At 54.2% G+C, this 25,606-nt stretch overlaps 1 protein-coding gene across 1 annotated transcript in view; it reads left to right on the top strand.

Annotated features, from left to right (window-relative positions):
• The window catches only part of ptprfb (protein tyrosine phosphatase receptor type Fb), a 116,229-nt gene that overhangs the window by 67,587 nt on the left and 23,036 nt on the right, over positions 1–25,606 (top strand). The window contains 13 exon segments of the mRNA XM_035527870.1: positions 4,409–4,678; positions 6,559–7,140; positions 7,229–7,362; positions 7,796–7,940; positions 9,406–9,416; positions 9,418–9,712; positions 11,698–11,891; positions 18,879–18,996; positions 19,175–19,753; positions 20,218–20,315; positions 20,750–21,009; positions 22,568–22,649; positions 22,784–23,014. Coding sequence (XP_035383763.1) covers positions 4,409–4,678; positions 6,559–7,140; positions 7,229–7,362; positions 7,796–7,940; positions 9,406–9,416; positions 9,418–9,712; positions 11,698–11,891; positions 18,879–18,996; positions 19,175–19,753; positions 20,218–20,315; positions 20,750–21,009; positions 22,568–22,649; positions 22,784–23,014 — 2,999 coding nt within the window.

Below are 25,606 nucleotides of genomic sequence, written 5' to 3'. Positions count from 1 at the left end.
CAAAAACAGCGTTATTAAAACCCATCTCAGCATTCACACGCGTTCAGGTTTTTGTTTTTGTTTTCCGCCGCCGCTTTGCAACTTCGGCCCGGGGGGGGGGGGGGGGATGAATCCGTAGTGACAGATCTGTCTTCAGAAGAACAACAAACGCAGCAAAAGTCACGCATCCTTTGTCTTCAGGAGGCTCAACAAACAGGGGCGCAGGCCCGGGCGTCCCAAAACCGCAGCGACAGGTTTCAAGGGCCATGTAAGAGTACACGGGGCCACCTGTAGCATTAACAGACGGATAAAAAGCCTTAGTGCGGGTGGGCAGGCCATGTCTGTCCGACGCGACCCTGGCCGTGGCTGCCATGGGCGTCGCCGCTCGGAGCTTCCCGTACAGGTGAACAGCCAGGAGCTTCTGGCAGGCAGCCAGAACAGCCCCGGGGCGAGCAGAATGCCAGCGCCACCCTGTAGTTGTCACGCAAGCGGTACAGGGCTTGCCAAGACAATACTTGTTAAACACAAGGATTAGAATTCAATCCGCTGCGCTTTAATAGTGAAAAGCCCACGAGCAGGACGCTCCTCGTTCAGGCGTTCCCGCCCGGCGTCGCCACGCCGCGTCTTCAGGACGAGCGACAGGCCGATGTTTCCAAGGCCTGGTTCGTCGCCCAGTATTGCGTCATTTGCCATAGACGGGGCTATTAGAGGGAACGACCCGCATCCGGGGATCCGACCTGAACAGGCGACCTCTTTAGTTTCTAGAAGCGCGACAAGCGCGCATCGGCTTTAGGTCGCGTCGGTGGTGGTGTGTCGGTGAAACGGCACACCACTCCGTCCGAGGGCACCCAGTGGCAAAGGCCTTGCTGCCCTTCGCGCCGAGTTCCAGGCGTTTCTGGAAGCCGCCTCCGCGAGTTCCTTCGCACGCACCCAAACACACACGCACACAGCTGTCACTGTTTTTCATCCGTTGTTGCGGCACTGTCCAGCCTTAAAACAACAACGTCATTCATACTTAAATACCGAGCTGCGTGCCAATCAAGGAATGTCAATCAAAGATTGTTTGTCATTTCTGAACAGACAGGGATGCCAGACCTCATAAGTCATCACATCACCAGGAGGTGTAACAGCAAAACAATGTACAGGAACAAACAAACGCAATAATGAATAACAGCTCCTGTGACCTGTGACCTTTTGTGTTGTTTTGGAGTATAGCTCAGCATGTCTCCACTCAGCAACCGGCGCCGCCATCCAGCCCTGTAGTTGGACCAATCGTTGTGTTCTGATGAGAGGATGATTTAGTTGATGATGTCACTTAAATGCACAAATACAGGAGAGAGAAATGGTATCAGAAATCTCTGATGTGTAACAGGGCCCATTTTACGTACAGCGTCCTCGATATCAGCATCTCGAAGGCCAGTATCGTGATAAATTCTAAGCGATGTACTGTGCCACCCCAGTGTCCTCAGAAGGAATTCCATAACTATTTTGAGACGCCCATAAGATTCAGGATGTTTCATACCAGGCTATTTAAAACGCTCCAACGCATAACTAACCGGCTAAAAACCACATGTGTCCAGATAGACAGGAAACGCCACAAGTGCCGACTAGTAGGCTGTCACCAGGTTAGACCTGTCTAAGGCTTTTGTGGTTGCCTAGCGACCTGTGCCTTTTCTCTGTGCTGTTTGTATGTGTGCTTGATGTTTTTCCACTGCCTTTATCACTGTCGATTCACAAGTGTCTTTCTCTACTGTTGTCTCTCACCTCCCCCTCCCACCTGTCAATTAAACCTCCGTCCCGCCATCCACTCATACTCAAACTCGCCTCCCCCAGGTCCGCGAGAAGGTTGGTTTCCTTTACTGTTAACCCTTTTCATTCAGATGTCAGGCTGGGTGTGTGCGCGCTAAGGCGCTCGCTGTCTTAGAGCTGCGGTTGTAACCGACACCTGCATTTCCTTGGCTGTCCTGTGTAGCCATGTCTGTTAAAACGCACAGTTCCCACAGAGAGCGAGAGAAAGAAAGTGTGCGCGTGCGTGCGAGCATGTGTGTCTGCCTGTTCTGTGTGTTGGCGCGCGTGTGTGAGTAGGTGGATGGTTTGGGAGGGGGGGGGGGGTACAAACGTAGTTCAGGTAGGGGATCATCACAGCCCTAATTACCATGTAAAAATCACACAGCTGCCAGAATAGTGTAAATCTGTGTGGGTGGGTGTGCATGTGCACGCAGTTTTCTTCTGTCGTTGTCCTTCGCCTGTCGGTGTGTCATCGCATGGTCCAGGGAATAGAAGGTTATTGTATATAGATCCAGACGCGCACGCACGAGTGCGTGTGTGTGCGCGAGTGCGTGTGTGTGTGTGTGCGCGAGTGCGTGTGTGTGTGTGCGCGAGTGCGTGTGTGTGTGTGTGTGTGTGTGTGTGTGTGTCTGGGGATCCACAGGTGTATTATAAATAATGTAAGAGCTCCCTCCAGCATGACAGCAGCCGCAGCCATAGACAGAGAGAGCGTGTCACACACGACAGTCATCCTGTTTGGTTCATTTGGTTTAATGGAATTAAGTAGTATTTAAATTTCTCTGGCCTACTGCTTTAGAGAAGTTTGCGCCACGCCACACATCTGTGAAAGGGCTCTTATTGGGGTGGTCTGTTCATTTGTTATGGTACAAAGCTACCTTCTTGTGAGTTTGTTGATTCTGTGTTTTCCTTGTGTGTGTGTGCGTGTGTCTGTGCCGTTTTGTTAATGTGGGTCTATGTTTGCTAGATGTATCCATTTGTCACTGTCAGTTCACAAGTGTCTTTTACTCTCTTTTGTCTCTCACTTTTGTCTCCATCTATCAATTTCATCTCCATCTCGCCGCGTACTCATAAACGCGCCTCTCAGACCCGCGAGAAGGTTGGTTTCTTTCCCTGTTAACCCTCTTGGTCCACGCCTCAGGCAGATGTGTTTCCGGCGGTCCTCTCTCCGACCCGTAATCCCCCATCCCTTCCCATCCCTGCCTCCGTTATTCTGCCTAGCTGTTTGAAAACCGGCACCTCCCCCACCCCCACAAATCTTGCATGAGCCTGAACTCCCATCTCTGCCCTTACTGCTGTGTTAAAGCGACTCTCTGTAACTTGCGCCCCACTGATATGTGCCGCGCCTTTTCCCCTTTTATATATTGCTACATCAAAACCAAAGGCACCCAGGCCAGGGCTCAGTCCTGCCAGCGCACAAGGCCGCGCAGGGCCGCGCCCGAGCTGCCCCTCGGAGCGGCGAGAGGGCCACGTCCCTCCTCGCTCCTCTCGGAACCGGAGTGCCGTGCGCGCCCCGACCTCCGCCCTTCAAACAGACCCCTCAAAGCTCGGAAAAGCGTCTGATACATGCTTTAAATGTCGCTGCGCAAACCTTCAGGTAGGGCTTTACAAATCTGTCTGTTCTGCTTCGGCGAGACAAAGGGCGGGCGAGAGCCTCCGCGCGGCGCCCGCCAACTTTTCCAGCACCGACCCGCGGGGCAGCGCCGGTCAGCCCGCGGCCGGGTCTGGAAGTAGCGGGAAATCCCATTTCGATTCCGTTTCTATCAGGGACCGGTGCAACAAACAAAGGGGGGGAACAAAGACAGCATTGGGGCAGCATCTCCAGGGAGATGCCCCCATTCAGGGGCGAGCAGCTGTCGGGGAGGGGGCCGAGACAAGACAAGGTCCAACTCTCTTTACGTGAAAATAATTAAGCACAGGCTACTTTCAGAACAAAAGGCACAAGATGGAAATCTAAAAGCCCATCAGAACCCTGTGAATGGAGAGACTTAAAGGCATAGAGGCATAATAGGGTTTGAATTGGCCGTTTTTAACTCTTGCTTCCCTTCTGAGGTTTGTTGGTTTTTTTTCTCCTCTTTTCCTTGATTTCCCGTCGTGCGGAAAGGCAAGCTTGTTTATTCCAGTCCTTAAAGTATTCCAATCAGCCTACACGCTGATGGTTCTGCAATCCCCCCCACCCCCTTTTTTTTTTTTTTTTTTTTCACGGTCCCCACACAATGTCAACAAGCCCTCGTCTCCATGGGAACCCCTTTCTAATGTCAGCTTATCTGCATATCAGAGCCTCACAAAGACGAGGAGCGGGTCCAGTGAACAACGCGTCCCCTGCGGCTTCTCCCCGACAGGGGCCGAGGCTCTGCGGCGCCGACACCACCGAACCGCGCCGAGCAGATCCCGACGCCCGATTTGGGTTTCTCCCAATCAAAGCTCACCCAAATCAGGCTGCTAATTGCCCCCGGCGTCTCGCTCAGGCAGGAGGGACAGAAAGAGACCCGTGTCTTCCCTTTTCACACCAGGTCTAAAGCCAGCGAGATTGGGGCTTGCACCCATACATCCGTGTAGCGGGCCGTGAGGCAGGGGAGCTGGGGTCCGACGTAAGGTACGGGGTGTTGGTCTCACGCCGGCACTGTCCGCTCTGTTCTTCCAGTTCGCCGCGTGCCGCCGCGCTTCTCCATCCCGCCGGCCAACCAGGAGGTGATGCCGGGCGGCAGCACCAACCTGACGTGCGTGGCGGTGGGCGCGCCCATGCCCTACGTCAAGTGGATGGTGGGCGACGTGGAGCTCACCAAGGAGGAGGAGATGCCCGTGGGCCGCAACGTGCTGGAGCTCGCCAACATCCGCCAGTCGGCCAACTACACCTGCGTGGCCATCTCCTCGCTGGGCATGATCGAGGCCACCGCCCAGGTCACCGTCAAAGGTGAGTCGTCGCGTCCACCCCCCCCCACTCACACCTTTTCCTCGGTAACGCTGGGAGTCACATAGCCGCGACGGAAACTAAATAGCCGTCTTCAGGGCAATCAGTGATGGTTTTAAGAAAAAAAAACAAAAACAAAACAGAACTACTCTTTTTTCTAAACCCCCCCCCCCTTGCTCATTTCCATGCAGAATGAATACTATCCACCCTCCCTCCCAGTACGCATCACTGGTCAGACTCCCCCATCCCTCCAAACTGGAGATGAGCTCCATGGCTCTTCTCAGTACTGGCTCCCAGTCCCTCACAGTCTTCAAACAGGGACTAAAGCCCCACCTCACCAGAGGCACTGGGACTGCTAGGCTAGCATTTAGTCATTTTAATCATAAGATCTTGCACTTGCATTAAGTAAAAAAAAAAAAAAAAAAAAAGGTGTGTGTGTGCGCGCGCGCGCGTGTGTCTGTGCCGTTTTGTTAATGTGGGTCTATGTTTGCTAGATGTATCCATTTGTCACTGTCAGTTCACAAGTGTCTTTTACTCTCTTTTGTCTCCATCTATCAATTTCATCTCCATCTCGCCGCGTACTCATAAACACGCCTCTCAGACCCGCGAGAAGGTTGGTTTCTTTCCCTGTTAACCCTCTTGGTCCACGCCTCAGGCAGATGTGTTTCCGGCGGTCCTCTCTCCGACCCATAATCCCCCATCCCTTCCCATCCCTGCCTCCGTTATTCTGCCTAGCTGTTTGAAAACCGAGACCTCCCCCACAAATCTTGCTTGCACCTGAACTCCCATCTCCCATCTCTGCCCTTGTTAGCATATTAACTCTGATAAAACCTCGCACTAAATCTTGCATCAAGTCCAAAAAAGCTATAAAAAAAGCTGCTCTTGTGCGACTCCATGTCACCGAGGGCTTTTCCCCGACTGTATGCTTAGGCTCCGGCCCGGTCGTGTTGGCGTACGGACAGGTTCCGCAGAGACTACAAAGCGCTTCCGTAGGCCACTCCGGACTCGGAGGAAACGTAAACATTTCAGAGCGCCGTTAGCCGGACAGTTCTGGGAGTGGGCGGCACCTGCCAGCCCAGCTGTGACAACACAGTTGTGCCCGATACCTTCATACCAGCACAACACCTGCTAAACACCTAAATAATAATAAATAACTAAATATGCTACGGTCAGAGAGTGATCAGTGAATTAGTGATAACCAGCTATAACTGGCATCTGTAATAGGAACCCTATAAAACTACCCATATAAGATGTAAGGTGTATCTGATAAATTGGCCTAATTAGAACAAAAAAGAAAGATGAGAGACTTGTGCTGTGTTGATTGTGAGCTTTAGGGACTTCCTGTGTTTTTCCTGCAGGCTCGCTTGAGAAAATCAAAGGCTGTGCTTGCTCTCCAGATTATTCTGAGCATGTGTTTACCCAGGCCAGCTGCGCGGAGCAGGCCCAGCCAGACCCCAGCCCACGGCCCACTTGAGCCGAACGCCACCCGTATCGATTGCCGAAGAGCAAAGTGCAATCGATACGGACTCGGAGAATGTCACTGACATTTATCAGGAGGCTAGCAGCAAATGTTAGACACTGTGACGAAGCACTTCTCTCTCTCTCTCTCTCTCTCTCTCTCTCTCTCTCTCTCTCTCTCTCTCTCTCTCTCTCTCTCTCTCTCTCTCTCTCTCTCTCTCTCTCTCTCTGCGTATCTGTCTTTTTTTTCTCTGTTTGTTTCTGTTTCTCTGCTCTGTCTGTGTTTGTCTTTCCTTCTCTCTGTTTTGCTCCGTCACGCTCTCTCTCTCTAACAGGTGGAGTCGCCCCGTCGGTCATTTCCGTTTCTTGTCATATAAGCTCAGGGTGCGCTGTACGATTACTAAACCCCCTCCCCCTCCCCCCAGCACTTCCGAAGCCCCCCACGTCGCTGACTGTGACGGAGACGACAGCCACCAGCGTCACGCTGACGTGGGACTCGGGCAACCCGGAGCCTGTCTCCTACTACATGATCCAGTACCGCGCCAAGGCCGCGGACGTCGGCTTCCAGGAGGTGGACGGCGTGGCCACCACGCGCTACAGCATCGGTGGCCTTAGCCCCTACTCGGAGTACGAGTTCCGCGTCATGGCGGTGAACAACATCGGGCGCGGGCCGCCGGGCGAGCCCGTGGAGACGCGCACCGGTGAGCAGGCACCATCGTCGCCGCCGCGCCAGGTGCAAGCGCGCATGCTGAGCGCCAGCACCATGCTGGTGCAGTGGGAACCGCCCGAGGAGCCCAACGGCCAGGTGCGCGGCTACCGCGTCTACTACACCACGGAGGCCGAGGCCCCACCCAGCTCCTGGCATAAGCACAACACGGACGACAGCCGCCTCACCACCATCTCCGGCCTGATCACGGACATCACCTACAGCCTGCGCGTGCTGGGCTTCACGTCCGTGGGCGACGGCCCGCTGTCCGAGGCGCTGCAGGTCAAGACGCAGCAAGGAGGTGGGAAGCCCCAAACACAGCCCCCGCTCCGCCCCGCGACCCCGGGTCCCCGGCTAACCCCTCTTCCTCTCTCCCGTGTGCCCGCCAGTCCCAGCACAGCCGTCCGGGTTCGAGGCCGAGGCCGAGCTGGACACGCGCATCATGCTCAGGTGGCTGTGGCCTGTGCAGGAGCCGATCACCAAGTATGAGCTCCAGTACTGGGAGGCGGGATCGGACAACAAGGTACGCCCCACCCCCCCCACACACACACACACACGTCCTGGCGCACGCTCTCGCCTCGCAAAACGACACGACCCTCGCACCACAGCTGGGAATCAAAGATAGCCAAAACCGACATTCCGCAAAACGGCCCAGGGCAGAAAGCTTGGAAGTCATTCCACAGAATTACTCCCCGAAGATTTTGTATTGCTTAAAAACAAACAAAATAACCCGAACCCTCTAATCAGTGCCTGCTGATACTGATCCAGCTCTTGGCAAACAAAAACAAACAAACAAACAAAAAAAAACATTGCGTGCCATTTAGAGCCGCGTCTGATCTGGCCCGTGCAGCAGATGCCATCGGAGCGCCTGGACGACTCACTGTCCCGGTCGGCGCACCCGCTAAGCTGATGCGCGCATTCATCGGAAGAAATGTCACGCCTATTTCTCCCCCCAGATCGAAGTCACCTTTGGCCCGGCCGGCTCGTACGCTGTGGAGGGCCTGAAGCCAGACACGCCGTACAAGTTCTCGCTGGCGGCGTGCTCGGAGATGGGAGTGGGGGTGTTCACCAAGCCCATCGAAGCCCGCACGGCGCAGTCCAGTGAGTGCTCTGCTTTCTTTCCCTTCCACTATTTGTCCTTATTGACTAACCTTGGAAAAACTGTCCCACCGTGCCAAAGACCTCCTCAGCCCCTCCCCTTTTTTGCGGGACCTTTGTCTGCCGTCTCCCTCGTTAATTATCCCGCTCTGAGCCGGGGAGTGCCTTTGTCCACCGAGGAGGGCGGAAGGTACGTTGAGAGCGCGACTGAGCATCAATCGCTGTTACGTTATCGATTTGGTTTCAAAGGCCTCTCGATGCGTCTGCCCGTCACATTAACAACCAGAGCCGCGAGACTCTTCTGAGCAGCTCCGGGGTTCTTCTGACCAGCACGTCTTCGCCATCAGGGCAGGAAATATCAAATTTTTCTACGAGTGTTTCGATTGTGATTAATTGAGTTAAAATAAGGTTCAGCTCCAAGTGCAGCTCTATTAAGCTTTAGGTGTGTATTCAAGGTGTTTGTCATATCAGTCACCTTAGAAGTCTAGGTCCAGAAATAATCAGATGAAGTGTTGCAGCTGCTACTAAACTAAATATCACCATATTAGAACCGCTGTAATGATGTCAATAGAAAACAATGAAAGAACCATGTTCATCTTAAGAGAGATCAAAGCTGTAATTTTTTTAAATTGGCTTTCTTTCTAAATATCACACACACACACACACACACACACACACACACACGCGACAGGCTCACACCCCTCTGATCATCTGTCAGCGGCACCATTTCCACGGCACGTTACCTCACTGGGGGCCATTCCAACGCCGCCCCCATTGCGGGCAGATGAAGGGCCGTCTGCCGTGTGACCAGGCGCCGCCTTGCCTTGGCCGGCGCGACGTCGCCGAGCTCCCTCTGGTTGTTAATGAACGTAGGCTGGCATGGCAGGAGATTCCCCACCCCACCCCCGCCCACCCCCCACGCTGCTACATCGTGCTGTGTTTGTTTTTGTACCTGGTTTTATATGTGTATGTACCTTTTTTTAAAACATGCACGGCGGAATGCCTCTGGTTTGTTTCAGTTCGTAAGGTTTGCTTGTTACAGTGTTGCTCTTGCACTGACTTGTGTTTTTAGTTTCTTTTTTGATGCTCTTGCCATTGTTGTTGTTGTTGTTTTGTTTGGTTGTGTACTTTCCCCCATCTCTGGGCTACGGAGAGTCGGCCAGACTCACTCCCCCGTCGCCCCCTGGCGCCTCCAGAAACCCACGCGAATGTGCGGGGCGGTCATCGGGCATCACGACGTGACCGTAAACGTGCAGAATTCGGCTGGAAACACAACAGATTTGGCACATATTTGGCATGCTTTTGGCATCCATTTGCGTTGCACGTGGACACCAAACCTGCCTTGTAGAAGTGTGCCCGACTTCTTCCTCCCAGCCCAGAGAAATGCGTCCCCTTAGCCTCCTTGGTTTAATTTTGCTTGATGACCCCCCCCCCCTCCCCCTCCCCATTGCCTCGCCCTCTCCCACAGCCCCTTCGGCCCCCCCCCCAGGATGTGCAGCTGCTCAGCCTGAGCTCCACCAGCATCAAGGTGAGTTGGGCGGCCCCACCCGCCGCCAGCCGCCACGGCGCCATCGTGCGCTACACCGTCGGCTACCAGGCCACCAGCGGCGAGGACCCCGAGCGCCACGAGGTGACCGACATCGGCGCCGACGCCACCTGGCAGGTCCTGGAGGGCCTGGAGAAATGGACGGAGTATCAGGTGTGGGTGAGGGCCCACACAGACGTGGGCGCCGGGCCCGAGAGCGCCCCAGTACGCATCCGAACCAACGAGGACGGTAGGTCCGAGCGCCGCGGCCCGGAAAGCCTCGGCCGCCCCATCGGGCTCTCGCCTCCCGCCCTCCGTCCTGTCCCGTCTTCGCACTCGGAGGGTCGCTGCCCTAACCCGTCATCCCTAACCTTCCCGCTCTTCTCCTGGGTCCCTCTGTGGTTCCTTCTTCTTTTTGACAGCGAGCGTCTCCGATCTTAGCCGACACGCTTGCGAGATTCTGCGTTGGCCCAAGCCGAGGTGTAGTCCGCTGTAAACAAGCCGTTTGCCAGGAAGATGCTGAGCGTCCAATACCTGGACTCTCCAGACCTGCCGTTAGACGGTTGCTCAGTAAGGAGGGAACCTTATCCTCTTAGCGTTTCAAAACTCGGGTCGATATCAATATGCAGATGACTGCTCTAGACGTTTTGAGAAACCCGCTTGACAAAAAAAAAGTTCTAGTGAAAGGGCCTCTAACATGCTCCTACTGTACCTCCTCTCTAGAAGAATCCATAATCACCTGATCCAATAGCTATCGATCAGCTTTAATGGAACTTGAGCAGCTCTAAATTAGTAAAGAGCCATGGAGTACGGAAGGGTCTGGTGTTCCCTTAAAGCTCCTCGAGTCCGTGAACATCTACTCGGAGCAGAATTCTGCGTGGTAAATTGGGGTGCTAAGGCCTATTCCTAGATTAGAGACCTGGGCCGTTCTTCCACTGATCGTGGACTCCCATCTCAGTTCATTAAAGATTTAACCTGGGCAGCTTAGTTCCCACATCACATTTCCTCACACACTTTGTCCTGACAACGCCCACTGTTGTCCAGTGTGGTCCAGCGGGTCCGGTTCTCAACTACTGGCCCTTTCAAAAGTTTCATTTTCTCACCCCTCACCACGGCCACCTCCGGCTTAACGCCCGTGCTTTCTGGGCTTAGCCCCAGAAGTCTCCTGTCCTCGGCCCCCGGTCCTCAGGACGTGTTTCCTTGGTGCTGGGACCCTTGGTGTTGTCCGTTCGCCCAAGGCTTTGCCCGTGGGTGGCACAGATTCTCCACATCACCCCACACCGCCGTCGCCGTGCTCCTTTCCCACCTTCTGCACCCTTCTCACCATGCGCTTCACCCTGTTTCACCTCTGACCTTTTCCCCCTTGCTTCTCTTCCTAACTTATTTCCCTGGGTGCTTCCTTCTCCCTGTACACCCCCCACTCTGACCAGCACTCCCAGTACACACACCCCCACCCCACTCTGACCAGCACTCCCAGACCCTTCTCCTGTTGTTCTACTTCTGAGATCAAGTTCTTTCTCCCGTCTGAGCGTTCCTGGGATTGTGTGTGTGTGTGTGTGTGTGTGTGTGTGTGTGTGTGGGAATGTGCTGAGACACACAGTTATCCCACTGTCTCTCTGCCGCCTTGGCGTCTGTTGTTGTGAATATTCTAAGATCTCTAGAAGCTCCCGTGAGAACCACCTCACCACTATAATTAATATGTTTTGAAGATGCAACTCGGCTTATTTTCCTGCTATCATTCCTTGCTACACACACACAGCCTCTTGCACTGTCCCCGTCCTTGAACTTAACCCCCCCCCCACACACACACACACGCGCGCACACACACACCCGTCCCTCTGCAGCTGAAATGAGCTTTCTGGTTTCTCACATACGGCTCGAGCGTGACTGTTTGTCATGTTCATGAACTCCTTGGTAAAGAGGCCTGCACTGTTGATGTGCTTTTTGTTGTTCATACCAAAAAAACAAAACAAAAAACAAGTTAAAAGTCCCAAAAACTTCAAAGTGGGTTCATGTCTGCTGAGGGGAAGTGTGCCATGTTAAGGTACCATGTAAGGTATCATATTTGGAAAGGCACGTTTGGGGCCCTGCTTCAATTAGGCGGTGGCCATATGGGACGCCTGGAGGTTCTGGAAGTACGCCAGACTAGTTAACGGGCGCGCGAGATGGGAAGTGCACTTTTGAACCCAAAAGCCACTTTGATGCTAAGGCACGAGCCTCCCGTCTCCTCCTCAGTGCCGGGTGCTCCGCCGCGGAAGCTGGAGGTCGAGGCCCTGAACGCCACAGCCATCCGGGTGACATGGAAGCCGCCGCTCTCGGGCAAGCAACATGGCCAGATCCGGGGCTACCAGGTGATCTACTCGCGCCTGGAGAACGGCGAGCCGCGAGGGCAGCCCAGCATCATGGACGTGGCGCTGCCCGAGGCCCAGGTATGTCCCACGCCCGCCTCGCCCTGCCCCGCTTCACTGTCGCATCCTCATCCTACACGTGTGAACTCCTGCCTCACCCGCAGGGGGGCGCTGTAGGGGGTTTTTGTTTCTAACACTCACCTTTTCACCCCACATCTCTCTCTCGCTCTCATTTTCTTTTCTTTTTTTCTTTTTGTATTACTTGGAGCAAAATGTTATACTTTAGTGCGGATTGAAGTTGAAGTCAAAATTGTTTTTTTTTGTTTGTTTGTTTTGTTATTGTTGTTATTTGTTTGCAAGGCAAATCATTGGTTGCCAATTGTGTCTCCCAACCCTAATGCACATGCACTGCCTTTCGCTGGGTTTATAAATTTTACATCACTTTTCGTCACACCGCCTCCCTGCGCGTTAAATGGAGGCGGTCCAGCCCGGACAAACGTCACAAAGGCCGGGTAAGACCACTAATCCTCAGGAGGAACTCGGACCGTTGTGGATTTCCTTAAAGGAGAGGGACAGCTCCCTACAGCGTCGGAAGGACACACGCTCTTAGCTGGGAACCATCCTGCACGCACGAGTGTTCCACACTGTCCCAGGCGCCAGTCCCCAATCTGTGCCGCAGCCGTACGCGTTTTGTTTTGTAAACATTTTGTTTTGCGTTTCCTAATGCTAGGAGCTTGATGTCAGCATCAAACAAGATTCCGATGCTGTTTGGTCTCTCCCCCCCCCCCAAAAAAAAAGTTTGATAAAGAAGGAGTCAGGCTAACTGCCAGGCGACCTCCAGTTGACCCTTTTTTCTCGAAATACGAGAACACCTGTGGAGAGCTTCCCGTCATCCTCCAGACAATAAGGGCATTATGGGCGTTGTGGGCGTTGCTGGTGTTCTCCTTCAGGAATGCTGACTCACTGAGTGGTTCGGTGGGTAATGTCTCTTAGCGCACTGTGTCATTATTTGAGCTGTGCAGCAACCGGTTTAGTCCTGCTAAGCCCTCACACCTCACAAAAGACAATCTTTGTTTACTATTGGGTTGGTTGGTTTCTTTGTATGTACGTTTGGTTAAGGACTGAGGGACTAGTCATCTGCATCATCATTAGCACAGCTAACTCACTCTCTCTCTCTCTCTCTCTCTCTCTCCATCTCTCTCTCTCCTTTAAATAAAAGAAAGCTTGGCGCACTGTGTCTGGGACAGTGCTGGTCAGGAAGGTATGGATGAAAAGCATGGTGGATAGGCGCAGAAAATCCGCTCCGCATTGTCCGACACTAATGGTCTGGCCAGCCAATCACGGTCTCGCTTTCATAAATGGCCCCCAGTCCTTTTCTTCGCTGCAGAAGCCCAGCTATTTCCACCCAGTCACGCTCCTCTGTTGGCCATTTTTTAACACCTGCCATTTCCTGGCAGCATTGATGAGGTTATGCCTGTCACTCAACCCCCCCCAAAAAAAAAAACAAAAACAAGAATCTCCTCTACGTTGCGAACACGAGAAGCCCACATCACCCCACCCTTTCCCTGATCCAACAGGCTCGGCACAGAACATCTTAATGCAGCAATGATTTAAAAAAAAAGGTGGGGCATCTCGGATCAGGCACCGCACACCACACAGCTAAGCCCATGCCGATCATACCAGGTGAAGGGTGAAGCGTGGCAGCGCGCCTTGTTCCTCCAACAAAGCGACGGCGCTTGGCAGACTCCTCTAAAATGAAAGGCATGACCATCTGTACGGCGTTTACGTTCGACGGCAGCGTTCCTTTGGCACGAGCTCCACCCCTCGCTGACATCAGGCTCCCTCCCCATGCCCTCTCTCCTGCTCTCTCTATCCGTCTCCTCTCTCTCTCTCTCTCTCTCTCTCTCTCTCTATCCCTCGCTCTGCCCCTCTGCTCTCCCAGGCTGCGGCGTGAGAGCGAGCGCGTGGGCGGCTCAAGAGCGCTTCCCTTTCAAACAAGCCTGGCCCGGGAACCCACACGGCGCCCTAATTCCGCCGCTAAATTTAACCGGGCAAGCGACGGCCCCGACGACCCCCGGGCGAGGCGGGCCCCCCTCTCCTTTTACGCCGCCTGCTCCCCCAACCCTCCTGCTTTGCTGTTGCGCTAATTGCGCATCTGTCGCCCGAGTGGGGGAGGGGAGGAGAGATGGAGGGAGTAAACGGCAGAAGAGGGGTGGAGAGAGGGAGGGAGGGAGTTGGGGAGAGCGAGAGAGAGAAATGTTCCGACAGTGCCGCAGGCATGGTTAAGCTCCAGCCCCTCTCCCGCCTTGTGGACGGGAAGAAAACATCAGTTGTAAGGGGGTGGGGGGTTTTTTTTGGTTTGTTTTTCCCAAACATTCACAAACGGCGCAGGTGCCGTAGCGTCCCACCGTCTCCTCTCCGCCACTTTCATCCCCGGCCTTGAAGTTCAGGCACGTTTTCCCGCCACGGAATCTCGCCTGTCCGGTTGATTTCCGTCTCTGCTCTCTCGGTACGAGCCCGTCCGCACCACCGGAGGGAGCGGAGCGGGTTGGCCACGCCGACAGCGCGTCCTCCCGCCCTAACGACACACAGGGGCGCAGCAGCACGGAGAGAGAGTGAGAATGAGTGAGTGAGCATTTACTGTCAGTCACCTAGGTGCTCCTGGCTCACTCTTACTGTGTGTGTGTGTGTGTGTGTGTGTGTGTGTGAGAGAAAGGGAGAGAGGAGGTGACAGATAGAATAATGGATAGAGAGACTGCGGATGGCTGAAGGTTACATTTAGTCTTCGGATTAAAGAGATATAGTCGAATTAAGGTTTAGAGTGTGTGTGTGTGTGTGTGTGTGTGTGTGTGTGTGTGTGTGTTCAGAGATGGCATCGGTGCAGAAGTAGAGTGGAGTCGCATGGAGCAGGATGAATAAATAACCCCCCCACCACTGTTTGTGGTGCTCAGTGAGTGCAGGTCTCCAGGAGGACACACAGATGAAAACCCACTAGAGTGTGTGGGTGTGTGTGGGTGGGTGGGATGAGCAAGTGTGCGTCACAGCTCTGGGTGAAATAAAGTTTGATGCCACCAGTGCACCAATGCTTGGGGGGGGGTTAATGGGATTTTACGCTCTGGGTAACGGGGCGTGGTAGGGGTAAGGGGGGGAGCTTTCAGTGCCTGGAGGATTTTCTCCCAGTGAACGGAGGAAAACGCTGGGAGCACGGATCACTGTTGCGTGCCGATGAACTTTCTTTGGTTTTTCCGCCCGCAGACGTCCGCGAAATCCCGCCTGCAATCGCGCACAGCAGGCAGCGGACAGTTTGCATGTTTTCGTGAAAATCGTGAGCAAAAAAACCCCCAAAAAAACCAAACCCAAAACTCGGCGTCGAGGCAGTGCACTGCACGAGGCGCGGGCCATGCGCATGCAGCTCTTATCCATCGGATGGGATATGGTCGGGCTGCTGACGCTGCCCGGGTACGTGGGGGGTCTCTGCCTGTTCCTCTCTACCCTCCCTCCCACAGAGCTCTCAAGAGCGAAGCACGCCGGCCCTGACGGCTACACTCATCTCCTCCACTCACCTGCCTTTATTCCCACAGGCTTCCTCACCAATAGGTTTTATGTAGTTCTCTCTCTCTCTCTCTCTCTCTCTGCTGAGTTCCAGTCCACTGCTGCATGTGACTGTCAAGGCCTGCTGTTCATCAGTAGATGAAAGTGAAAAAAGTGTCTGCTTTTTTCCCGATGCCTAGTGCCCTTTTTCTCACTCCTCTTCCCTTCCTCTCCGTCTCTCCCTGTCGTTGTTTTTCCCTCAGTGGAAAATTGAGGAGTCCACGGAATATGTGAGTAACCCCGGTGTGTGAGCTGCTGTTGGCGGCATTGGGCCTGTCTGGCAGGGGACGCTTGTGTGTGTGTGTGTGTGTGTGTGTGTGTGTGTGTGTGCGTGCGTGTGTGCACCCATGTTTTTGCTTCGGGGTATGTGTGTGGGTGTGTTGTCTGTCTCTCTCTCTCTCTCTCTCGCTCTCTCAGCTGGGTACTAACACACTTCGCGGGGGATTGGTCATGTGACTGAACTGTGTCTGGTCTTGATGTGGACTTGAGAAAGAAATATAATATTAGATCTGTGGCATGAAAATGTTGCCTTACTGTTTGAAGTGTGTGTGTGTCTAACCTACAACTCTTTGATACAAACGTGCTCGCGCACACACCCTCACACTCAGTAAGAGTGAGCCATTAATGTTCAGGAGGTACTGAAATTATACTGCGTCTCCACTAGGTTGTCTTCTGTTCCACTTTAACAGTACACCTCCATCCATCTCTCTGCCACCGTCCCTATTTCTGCCCAGTATTACACACACACACACAAACGCACAAACACAAATAACCGTCTTAAGAAATGAAATGAATTTGATCTCATGTAAGCCTGAGCACGTTTCCATTAAGCCAGTGCGATCCACCTCACTGTAGTCCGGCCTCTGATGCCCGCCATCTGCTGGGCAGAGTTGAGGCATCCTGCAGTGGGAGGGGCAGGGCCGCTCATCCGTCGCCATGATTGGCGGGTGAGCTTTCCGTAGAGCTAATTGGCCAGGCTCATCGGCCTGGTCATGTCTTCTTGAAAGGAGGACCGGTTAGGTCAGGAGACGACGCACCTTTTGCTCTCCTCTGCGTGTGTGTGTGTGGGGGGGTGCATTCCTGTTGGCAGAGGGCGAGGCTGGCACCTGTGCAGCCCTGATGAAGACCCGACCCCATCTCTCAACACACACACACACACACACACACACACACCTCCCTGACAACATACATCCACACTCACGAGAGACAGACTAGTGAGAGAGACACTGCAAGAGGGAGACCGACTCAGACTCGGAGAGGGGAAAGTGAGACAGCTCCCCGTTAATCTCTCTCTCTCACACACACAGACGTACAGAATCGTACAGTGTCATTTTTGCCTTCTCTCTCAGGGTCATCTGCCTGTCAGCATTACCTGCCTAACCTTTGTCTTTAGGTGGGGTTTGAAATGAAATGAATTTGTCATTAGTTTCTGGTTTACTTGAAAATGTTGACTCTTAAGCCCCACCCCCATATCTCCACCCAAACGGGAGAGTGCTCTTAAAGCCCACCAACCACACGCTTTGTACCTCCACCCGAACTGCAGGCTGCTCTTATACGTGCTCTTAAACCACGTTCTTAAACACCCCCCCCCCCCCCCACTTCTCACGCACAGCTCGGCGAAAACAGGCACCACCAAAGCGGGCCTTCCCTGCTCCTGTAAACGTGAAAGTCCCTGTGTGTTTTTGTTTTTACCCTACCGAGGTCCAAATCATCCGCATCAGCCTTCGAGTCCCTGTGTTGAGGGCTTGTGCGTGAGAGGCAGCCTGTAGAAAAGGAACCTTGTTCAAACCTACCTGCAGAGACGGGGAACCGTAGCACCATCATTAGAACGTTAACCTTAATTATAGAAAAGTCACTCGCGGGGGAACAGCGAGCTCTCCTACGTCTGGAAACGCAGCTCTGGAAGAAAGCTGTGTTTGGAAACCAGATCCTTTAGGCAGGAAAGGAGGACCCGAGAGCTTCAGGAAGCAGTCCGCCCCGGGGGGGGTTAGGGTTAGAAAGATGCAGAAATGGCCGTGCAAGAGTCTGTGTCTGTTTGTGTGGGTGTGCGCGTGCAGCGGGTCATTGCACAGTGTGGCGTGTTCTGGTGCCCTACATCTATGCTTACGGGGAGATTACTTCAGCAACCGTCGCGTCGGCAGGTGTTGTTCACCAGGGGACACCTCTCTCCCAGCCTGTACGGGAAACTGAGCGCATTCATGCACAATGTCTGTCAGACCGGAGTTCACCCAGTCTCGCCCAGTGCAGTGTACAGTCCAGTCCAGTAATGCTTTGTTCAGTGCCTAATAATAGTTTGGAACTGAAAATGACGATCTTAATGCATTCAGTGGGAGGTTTTTGACTGTTAGTCGGTAGGAAATGATTAGGGCTGACATTATGCATGTATAGAAAGAGCTGGCGCGCGCGCGCGCGCGTGTGTGTGTGCGTGTGTGTGCCTGTGTGTGTGTGTGTGTGTGTGTGTGTGTGTGTGTGTGTGTGTGTGGGCAGGAGGCATTAACAAGGAAAGCATTTTTAACACAGTTCCAGGTGTGTTCTCGTCAGAGCCTTCCCTTAATCACCTGTGCCTCTGGTATTTTTCATATTATTGTGTATGTGTGGGGGTACGCATTTGTGCTGTCTCTTGCGCGTACTGTGTGTAAAGCTCTGTGTAGGTGTGTGCTCTTGCGAATTTGTGCTGGCGCTTGCGTGTGCTGTGTGTAAAGCACTCTTTCTCCGTGTGTGTGAGAGCATCTATATGTATGTGTGAGCTGGCGATTTTATGCCGGCGCTAGCTTGCGCTGTGTGTGTGTGTGTGTGTGTGTGTGTGTGTGTGCGCGTGCGTACACGTGTGCTGTGCGCTCTGCTCTTCGCCGTGCCTTCTCTGCTGCTCACGTTACTGTTCGTTCCAGCGTTAAACCAGTTTTCTTCTCCATCCGCACTAGGTGTGTTGCAGCCCCGTCACGCACTAAACCCCTGACCGCCAGTCTCCACCCGCTGCATGCGCAGGTGGGGGCCTCCGGTCAGTGAGAAGCACTAGGATTTTAAGAGGACAGTCCAGTCTCTATTCCAATCCGAATGTTGCAGATTCAACCCTGACAAAAAACTCATGAAAGAAGCCTAAGGGTGCCACTGATTTACTGATTGGTCAAAACATCCCACACCCACCTGCTCCAGGGGGCGAGGCGTGTGCGGGCGTGTGTCCTCTCAGAGAAGCGTGTGGCGGTGGGGCTGTGACAACTGCGGTCCTCGCCGTGCGGTCGGAACGGTTCCTCGCGGTGGAAGGAGCTGCTTTCCGAGCCTTGCTCCCTTTAGATCCATCAGAGCTGGTCTGATGGTTTTAAACGTAGCTGCGTGGAGAGGGAGAACGGGGGGGGTTGGTGTGCTCGGGCCCGCGGTCGGGTTGGGTCTGGTCTGGTGGGGGGTGGGTGCGGCTTTGGTGGGGGGGGGTTCAGGAGGGGGATGCGGCTTCTTGGGGCTCAAACGGTCTCCGTTCGACAGGAGGCCGTCATCTCTGGACTGCTCTCCGAGACGTCCTACTCGGTGACGGTGGCAGCGTACACGACCAAGGGCGATGGAGCTCGCAGCAAAGCCAAGGTCATCAAAACGACGGGCGCAGGTAGGTTCAAGTCAGACAGCCCGCCTCCGGAACGGACCCGTAGGGGCTCAGATAAACAGAAAAACAGCACTACCTCAGCTAGCGAAAATGAGTAGTGTCAGATTTTTTTGAAAAAGTGCTCTGAGCAGTGTAATGGTTTCTTTTCTTTTTTTTGTAATGGTGTTTCCCTCCCCCCCAGTTCCCAGTAAGCCCACTATGATCATCAGCACCACGGTGGAAAACACAGCCCTGGTCCAGTGGCAGCCCCCCAAGGAGGTCGCGGGCGAGCTGACGGGCTACCGGCTACGCTACAAACGTCTGGAGGAAGAGGCCTTCACCGTGCGGGAGTTCAAGCGCACAGATGACCACTACACCGTCACGGGCCTGTACAAAGGCGCTACCTACAGCTTCCACCTGAGCGCCCGCAACCGGGCGGGCACCGGCGAGGAGCACGTGAAGGAAATCGGCACGCAGGAGGACGTGCCGGCGGGCTTCCCGCTCAACCTCAGCGTAGTGGGCCTCACCACCACCACCACACGCCTCACCTGGGAGCCGCCGGCGCCGGCCGAGCGCAACGGGCGCATCGTGCAGTATGCCGTGGTGTACCGCGACATCAACAGCCAGCAGAACAGCACCAACCGCACGGCTGACACGCACATGACCCTCCACGGCCTCCGGCCCGACACCACCTACGACATCCGCGTGCAGGCCTTCACCAGCAAGGGCGGCGGCCCCCTGAGCCCCAGCATCCAGAGCAGGACCATGTCCACGTCGCCGGGTAGGGGGTCCGGACACGGGACCGGCACGTTGCTCGCGTTCCGTCGCACACGAGCGCGGTTTAGGATCGCGCGCACACAAAAAAGTTCCTTTTCCCAGATCTCACCGCAGATATGATGCATCTGCGCTGCAGAGATTGACCAAACAAACAGCCGGTCCGATTAGAGCACACGACGACGCCGGTCCACCGCACCGACGTCGTCACGCTGGCGCACATTCCGGTATTAAACGGCCTATTATCTCGTCGCGCTAATTTAAGACCCAGCGTCGAGTCTGCCCGCGTGTGGCTTCGGTGATCCATCGCCGGGCTCATGTTCGAAACGCGCAGCCAGCCATTGCCGCAGCGCACGGCGAGAATAAACAACGCAACTGGCCACCTCGCTGTTTCTCAGTCCTTTCCTTCTAGTTTTTATTTTATGCTCCACCATTCCGGGAAACTCAAGCTTCCCTTTTTCGCCTACACAGCATTCGCCACAAGCTTCGGCGTCAAGACGGTGATGAAGACCTCCGTCCTTCTCACCTGGGAGCTGCCGGAGAACTTCAAATCCCAAGTGCCTTTTAAGGTAGGAGCTTCGCGTGAACAAGGGGGTTGGGGGGGTGGGTGGCGCAGTGGTGGGCACGCACACGCAGCCTTCAAGTGAGACGGTGGTCCTTTGCTCTCGACGACCTCACGCTCCGAGGCTTTTTAAGAACACGCCCAGGCAAACCGCCTCGCATTTGAAGGCATCTGCATGCCACGCAATAGCCCCCCGAAGCCGTTCGGGGCAGACGGGCCGTGTGTGGCTTCCACTGCGTCCCCACAGACCACCAGGCCGGCAGAACGATCCCGCCACAGTAGAAAGCCTGAGGAGCAGACGCTAGAAACCCCACCAGCGTTTACGCGGAGAAGAGCTCGCCCCTCCCGTCGGGATCCCGCCCCCGCCCTGCGCTCCGCCTTTTAACCGGCCGCCTCCTTCGACCCACCTGACGCTGGCGCGTCTCCGCTCCACCCCCCCAGATCCTGTACAACCAGCAGAGCGTGGAGGTGCAGGGGAACCTGAAGCGGAGGCTGATCTCAGGCCTGAAGCCCGACACCAACTACTCCTTCGTGCTGATGAGCAGGGGCAACAGCGCCGGCGGCCTACAGCAGCAGGTCTCCATCCGCACCGCCCCCGACCTCCTCAAGACCAAGCCTGCCTACGTGTGGGCGGAGTCAGCCGGCGGAGGCGGCAAGCACGTCATCAGTCTGCCCAAAGTGGTCACAGCGGCGTCCGTCAGGTCAGTACCGACCGCCGTGTCTACCCTGACGGAATCCCCCATTTATGTGTAGTTCCTTCGACTTTTCCTGTAATTGATTGGAATCTCTTGAGCAAAGCCCTTGAGCAAACAGCACTTCAGGCCAAAGTAAAGTCTGCCGCCTTGGTCTGGGTGGCGGTTGCCAAATGACAATAAAACTCTCCCAGCATCACTGTGTAATTCTTCCATCAGTAGCAGTCAAGTAAGCAGCAGTCAGACAGAGTCCTCTCCACCTCAGCAAACAATCATTCTGCCAGGGCAGCAGTTTCCAGCTGTTCTTTCTGTCTCTCTCTCGCTCTCTCTCTCTCTCTCTCTCTCTCTCTCTCTCCCTTTTTTAAACACTCTCCACTCTCTTTACTGTCTCACATTTCATTTGTCTCTTTTTTCCGACTCGGTCTCTTTTTCTCCCTCCCCTGAAGTATATTTGCGGGTTGTTGTGGTTTTTTTTGTTTTTTTTTGTTTTGGTTTGGTTTGGTTTTTTTAAAAAACGTCTCCCATCATCCTCTGCGCCAACACGCTTCCTCTTATCCAGTTCACACCCCCAGCAGCACCTTCACACCCTCCCACCCTCCAAGCCTTAAGAGGAAGATCGGCATCCGGAGCTCGACCGCACCGATCCCCCAGAACCCCCCGAGCTAAAAGTTCCCTCCGTAACGGGCAGGGTGGGTTCAGCCATTACAAGGAGCCTTAAAACACACACGCATACCTTTTCTATCGAAAGCCGTTCTGTTTCACTCCTCAGACACTTCTCACCATATAAGACCTGCCATTACAAGTTAAGGGCCCTTCACTCTGCCTGTAGATAATGACCCTTGCGTTACAGTACAGTAATTATTTATGTATAACAAGATGGGAGGCATTATATTCATATAGAATTTTTACAGCGCTTATCTTTTTTTTATGAATGAAGAGGTCATGGTGAAAGGTCAAGACAGGCACCCCCCCCCAGAGAGGGGAGCATTGTTCTGCGACGGGGGGCGCAGAGGCCCCTCCCTCGGCGACTGCGCCCAGGCCCCGAGTCGACAGTGGAATCGAGCTTTTTCTTTCCTTTCTTTTTTTTTTTGGACCACCTTCGATCTCGGAGGTGCACGGGCAAATTAAAGCCCGGACCCCTTAGCTAGCGAGTTCGTAGCCACGAGAAACCGGGTCACAGCGGGCCAGCGGCCCGCACAATGTCTGGCGCGCCAGACACCCGGCATCTCACCTGTCTTCCGCGAGGGCACGGGTAGAGGGGGCAGCGTTGGCGGCCCAGAAACGATTAAGTGAAGTCATTACCCGAATAATGACCCGTTGCTTTTTTTTTTTTTCCCTCCCCTACTGAAATGGGCAATATTCCACGCTCCGGTCGCCTGCCAATTTTCCACTGGTAATTACTAGAGGGTCGGTTCAGTAAGCCAGAGAAAAACCCACTGCGTCGCCTGGTACCGTATGAGCCATCCATGGTGACTCAGGCGTGTGTGTGTGTACACACACACACACACACACACGCGCGCACACACACCCAGCGTCTGAATGAACACTCTTTCTCGTCTGCCCGTAGGTGGTACTACATTGTGGTGGTCCCGGGCCCCCTGGCGACCACGCGCAGATGGGAGAACCCAGACGAGCTGGAGCTGGACGAGGTGAGTCACGCGCTCCTTGCCGTTCCAGTTCAACGCCCACACGCAGGGCTGACGCTCAAGGTTTCTCCGACGCAACACTGACTTCCTCCCTGTCGCCCCCTCTCGCCCGTCCGCGTCCCGGTCGGGCCCCTCAGCTCCTGGACTCCAGCGAGGGCGCAGCCCTGAGACGCCGCCGACGCTACGCCGACATCAGCAGGCCCTACATAGCCGCCAGGCTGGCCACACTGCCAGACACCTTCACCCTCGGCGACGAGAAGAGCTACAACGGCTTCTACAACCGGCCCGTGGCCGTCAATCAGTCGTACAAGTGCTTCGTCATGGCTGAGCTGAAGGAGCAGCATCTCCCAGCGGCCAATGAGAAGCAGGTAGGTTGATCGTCCCGTCTCCATACGGAAGGCACCTCCCAGAGCTGGTTTGCTGTTTTACACTGCCCCCATGGCAAGGATGGAGTATAAGGCAGCACAGTATGAACATAATATCATATCTTTATATCACAATATAGCACTGCTGAGGTGTACTAGAAACACACTGGTGAATCTTCGTGTGATGTAGTTAAAGAATGCCCCGAATAACATGGCATTAAATATTTTTAATGAGAAGAGTGATGATAGGTTCACGTTGTAAAGGATTTCAATTATTCTTGCCCTGAATTAATACGACCCTTTTTTTTCTCCTTTGGATCAAGTTAATGCCCCACAGGATCTTCACAGCACACACGCAAAAAAAATGTCATTTGTTAGATGGCTCATTTACATATTATAACCCCCTGCAATATTGTTATTGAGGAAGGCAGTATTGCAATGACAACTAACGATCAATATATCGTGCCACCCTGTGGCGCGGCCCCCTCTTGACTGTTGACCACTGATATGTCTATATAGGTCAATGTTAATCGGGTTACTCCAAAGCACACTCATCACATTCTCAAGCTCTCACACCCCGCTGTTTTCCACTGGGCCAGACGATCCGGGGCCTCACCTGGTCCCGGGTTTGTGCGTCACGACACCACTGTGACGTCAAACCGGACCGCCGGCGTGTTAGTAAGCAAACACACTGCACTGGTTTCCCTGTTCAGAGCGGAATAAAGGAGCGGATTCTACGCCAGGTGCGTATCTGGAGCAACCGTTGGCTCAAAGGACCGCAGCACACCTGTTGGCCGCTCTCAGATGGGAATCAACCGGGATAAAAGCCAGTCACAGCACAGGGCTTTGCACTTTCAGCACCATGGACAAGGCCTGGAGCTGGGGGGGGGGGGGGATTTGTACAGCAGGAGAGGCTGACAGCAGATTTGATTCCACTGCCCGGTGTTCTATGATTCATTGTCCATCCTTCATGCTCCTATACTCCATTCCCCGTCATCCGTGCTTCATGTTTCGTCCTCTGTTCTCCATGCTCCGCGGTGGAGAAGCACGCGCTCCCCTCGCTGCGAGCACCTGTCCCACTCCCGTGCACGCTCACATCCGCGATCCGCTGCAATGGGTTGCCTGTAAATACGGCTCGATCATCACTTCAGAGGAGATCACCCCAGATTACATGAACAGGTGCACTTACGAGGGAGTGCTGATGCGGTGATTACGGCCACGCCGTTTGTGTCCATTACCGAAGGTTCCAAAAGGCTGCGCCGCCCACGCTTCGCCTGGCCCCTTGCTGTGCGCCGCCCCTCGGCGTTGTCGGGGCTGACCGATGAGGTGGAGGCACCGGAGCCGAGGAGAGAGAGAGGCGGGAGCGCCGGTGGAAAGAGGCGCGCCCAAAAAAACCGACAGTCTCCACTAAAAAAAAAACAAAAAAACAAAAAAAACCCACTCACGTTTCATCATCGGCTCCAGCAGAACGGCAGGCAAGCCATGGTCACGTCAGCGCAGGAGAGACAGAGAGAACGAGAGAGGGATGGAGGTGGGGAAAGAGGGAGGAGAGGGTGGCACTGAGTACAACCATCACCCAGGGCACGTAAACAAGCAAGAGGAAGTGTGAAATCAGATGATAGATAGGGAGTGTGTAAACAGAGTCATTTAATGCGCGCGAGAGAGAGAGAGAGAGAGAGAGAGAGAGAGAGAGAGAGAGAGAGAGAGAGAGAAGTAAAGGCAGTAAAGGGGAAGAAGTGAGTAAGCAGCTATAAAGCAATGTTTGGGCAGCCAAGTAGATAAAGCATGGGACAAAGATGAGAAGTGCGGTGGCTCCGCTGCCGGGGTTAGCAGGGCCCTGGAGCAGCCTGGCTGCTCCAGCCTGATAAAGCGAGTGCATTAGTGCGGGTGACAGCATGGCCGTCATCTACATGCACTTATGCACTTACTCTTCTGTAGCCTCGGGGAGGAACACCCGTTTGTTGGCATGCAGCTTTTATCGTGTGTGTGTGTGTGTGTGTGTGTGTTTATCGTGTGTGTGCGCGCGTGTGTTTTAATCTCCAAGCTGCGAGTGCCGCAACTCGTGGTTGTTTAAACTTTTCTTGTCGCCGACCTCGCGGCCGGAGCTTGGCGGAGGCGGAGACAGGGGCGGGGCGTGTGGCTCATCAACAACATCTCCGCCCTCACGCCGGACAGCTAGCCAATCACAACTGGACCTGCAGTAACACAGGCTTTTTATTCAGCATGTTCTCTCTGGTCTCTTAAGTGGCACTGGACGTATTTCTCTCTGTCAGTCTCTTTCTCTTTCTCTTTTCAGCACTCTGTCTTTCTCAATCTCCCCCTCTCTCTGTGTTTTTCTTTTTTTCCATTCTTCCTTGTGATTAAACGCTGCTTTTGTCGGTAGCTTATTGATGGTGGTCAGAAGCCGCCTCCTTAAAGGAGCCACTTTACACTGATTTTAAATCAACCTCTTTGTCTCTCACACACACACACACACACGTGTGAACTCACTCTCTCCTAACACTGGTGTTGAGATATGGGCGTGGGAGATAACTGTATCTCCGCACCTCCACGTCTCCTTCAGCTAATATCCCACTTATCTCCCCAATTAACGGC

This window comes from Electrophorus electricus, chromosome 7 (assembly GCF_013358815.1).
Source record: "Electrophorus electricus isolate fEleEle1 chromosome 7, fEleEle1.pri, whole genome shotgun sequence".
Lineage (NCBI taxonomy): Eukaryota > Metazoa > Chordata > Actinopteri > Gymnotiformes > Gymnotidae > Electrophorus > Electrophorus electricus.
The sequence above is the reverse complement of the archived record's forward strand: the minus strand, read 5'-3'. Positions and strand labels throughout refer to the sequence as shown.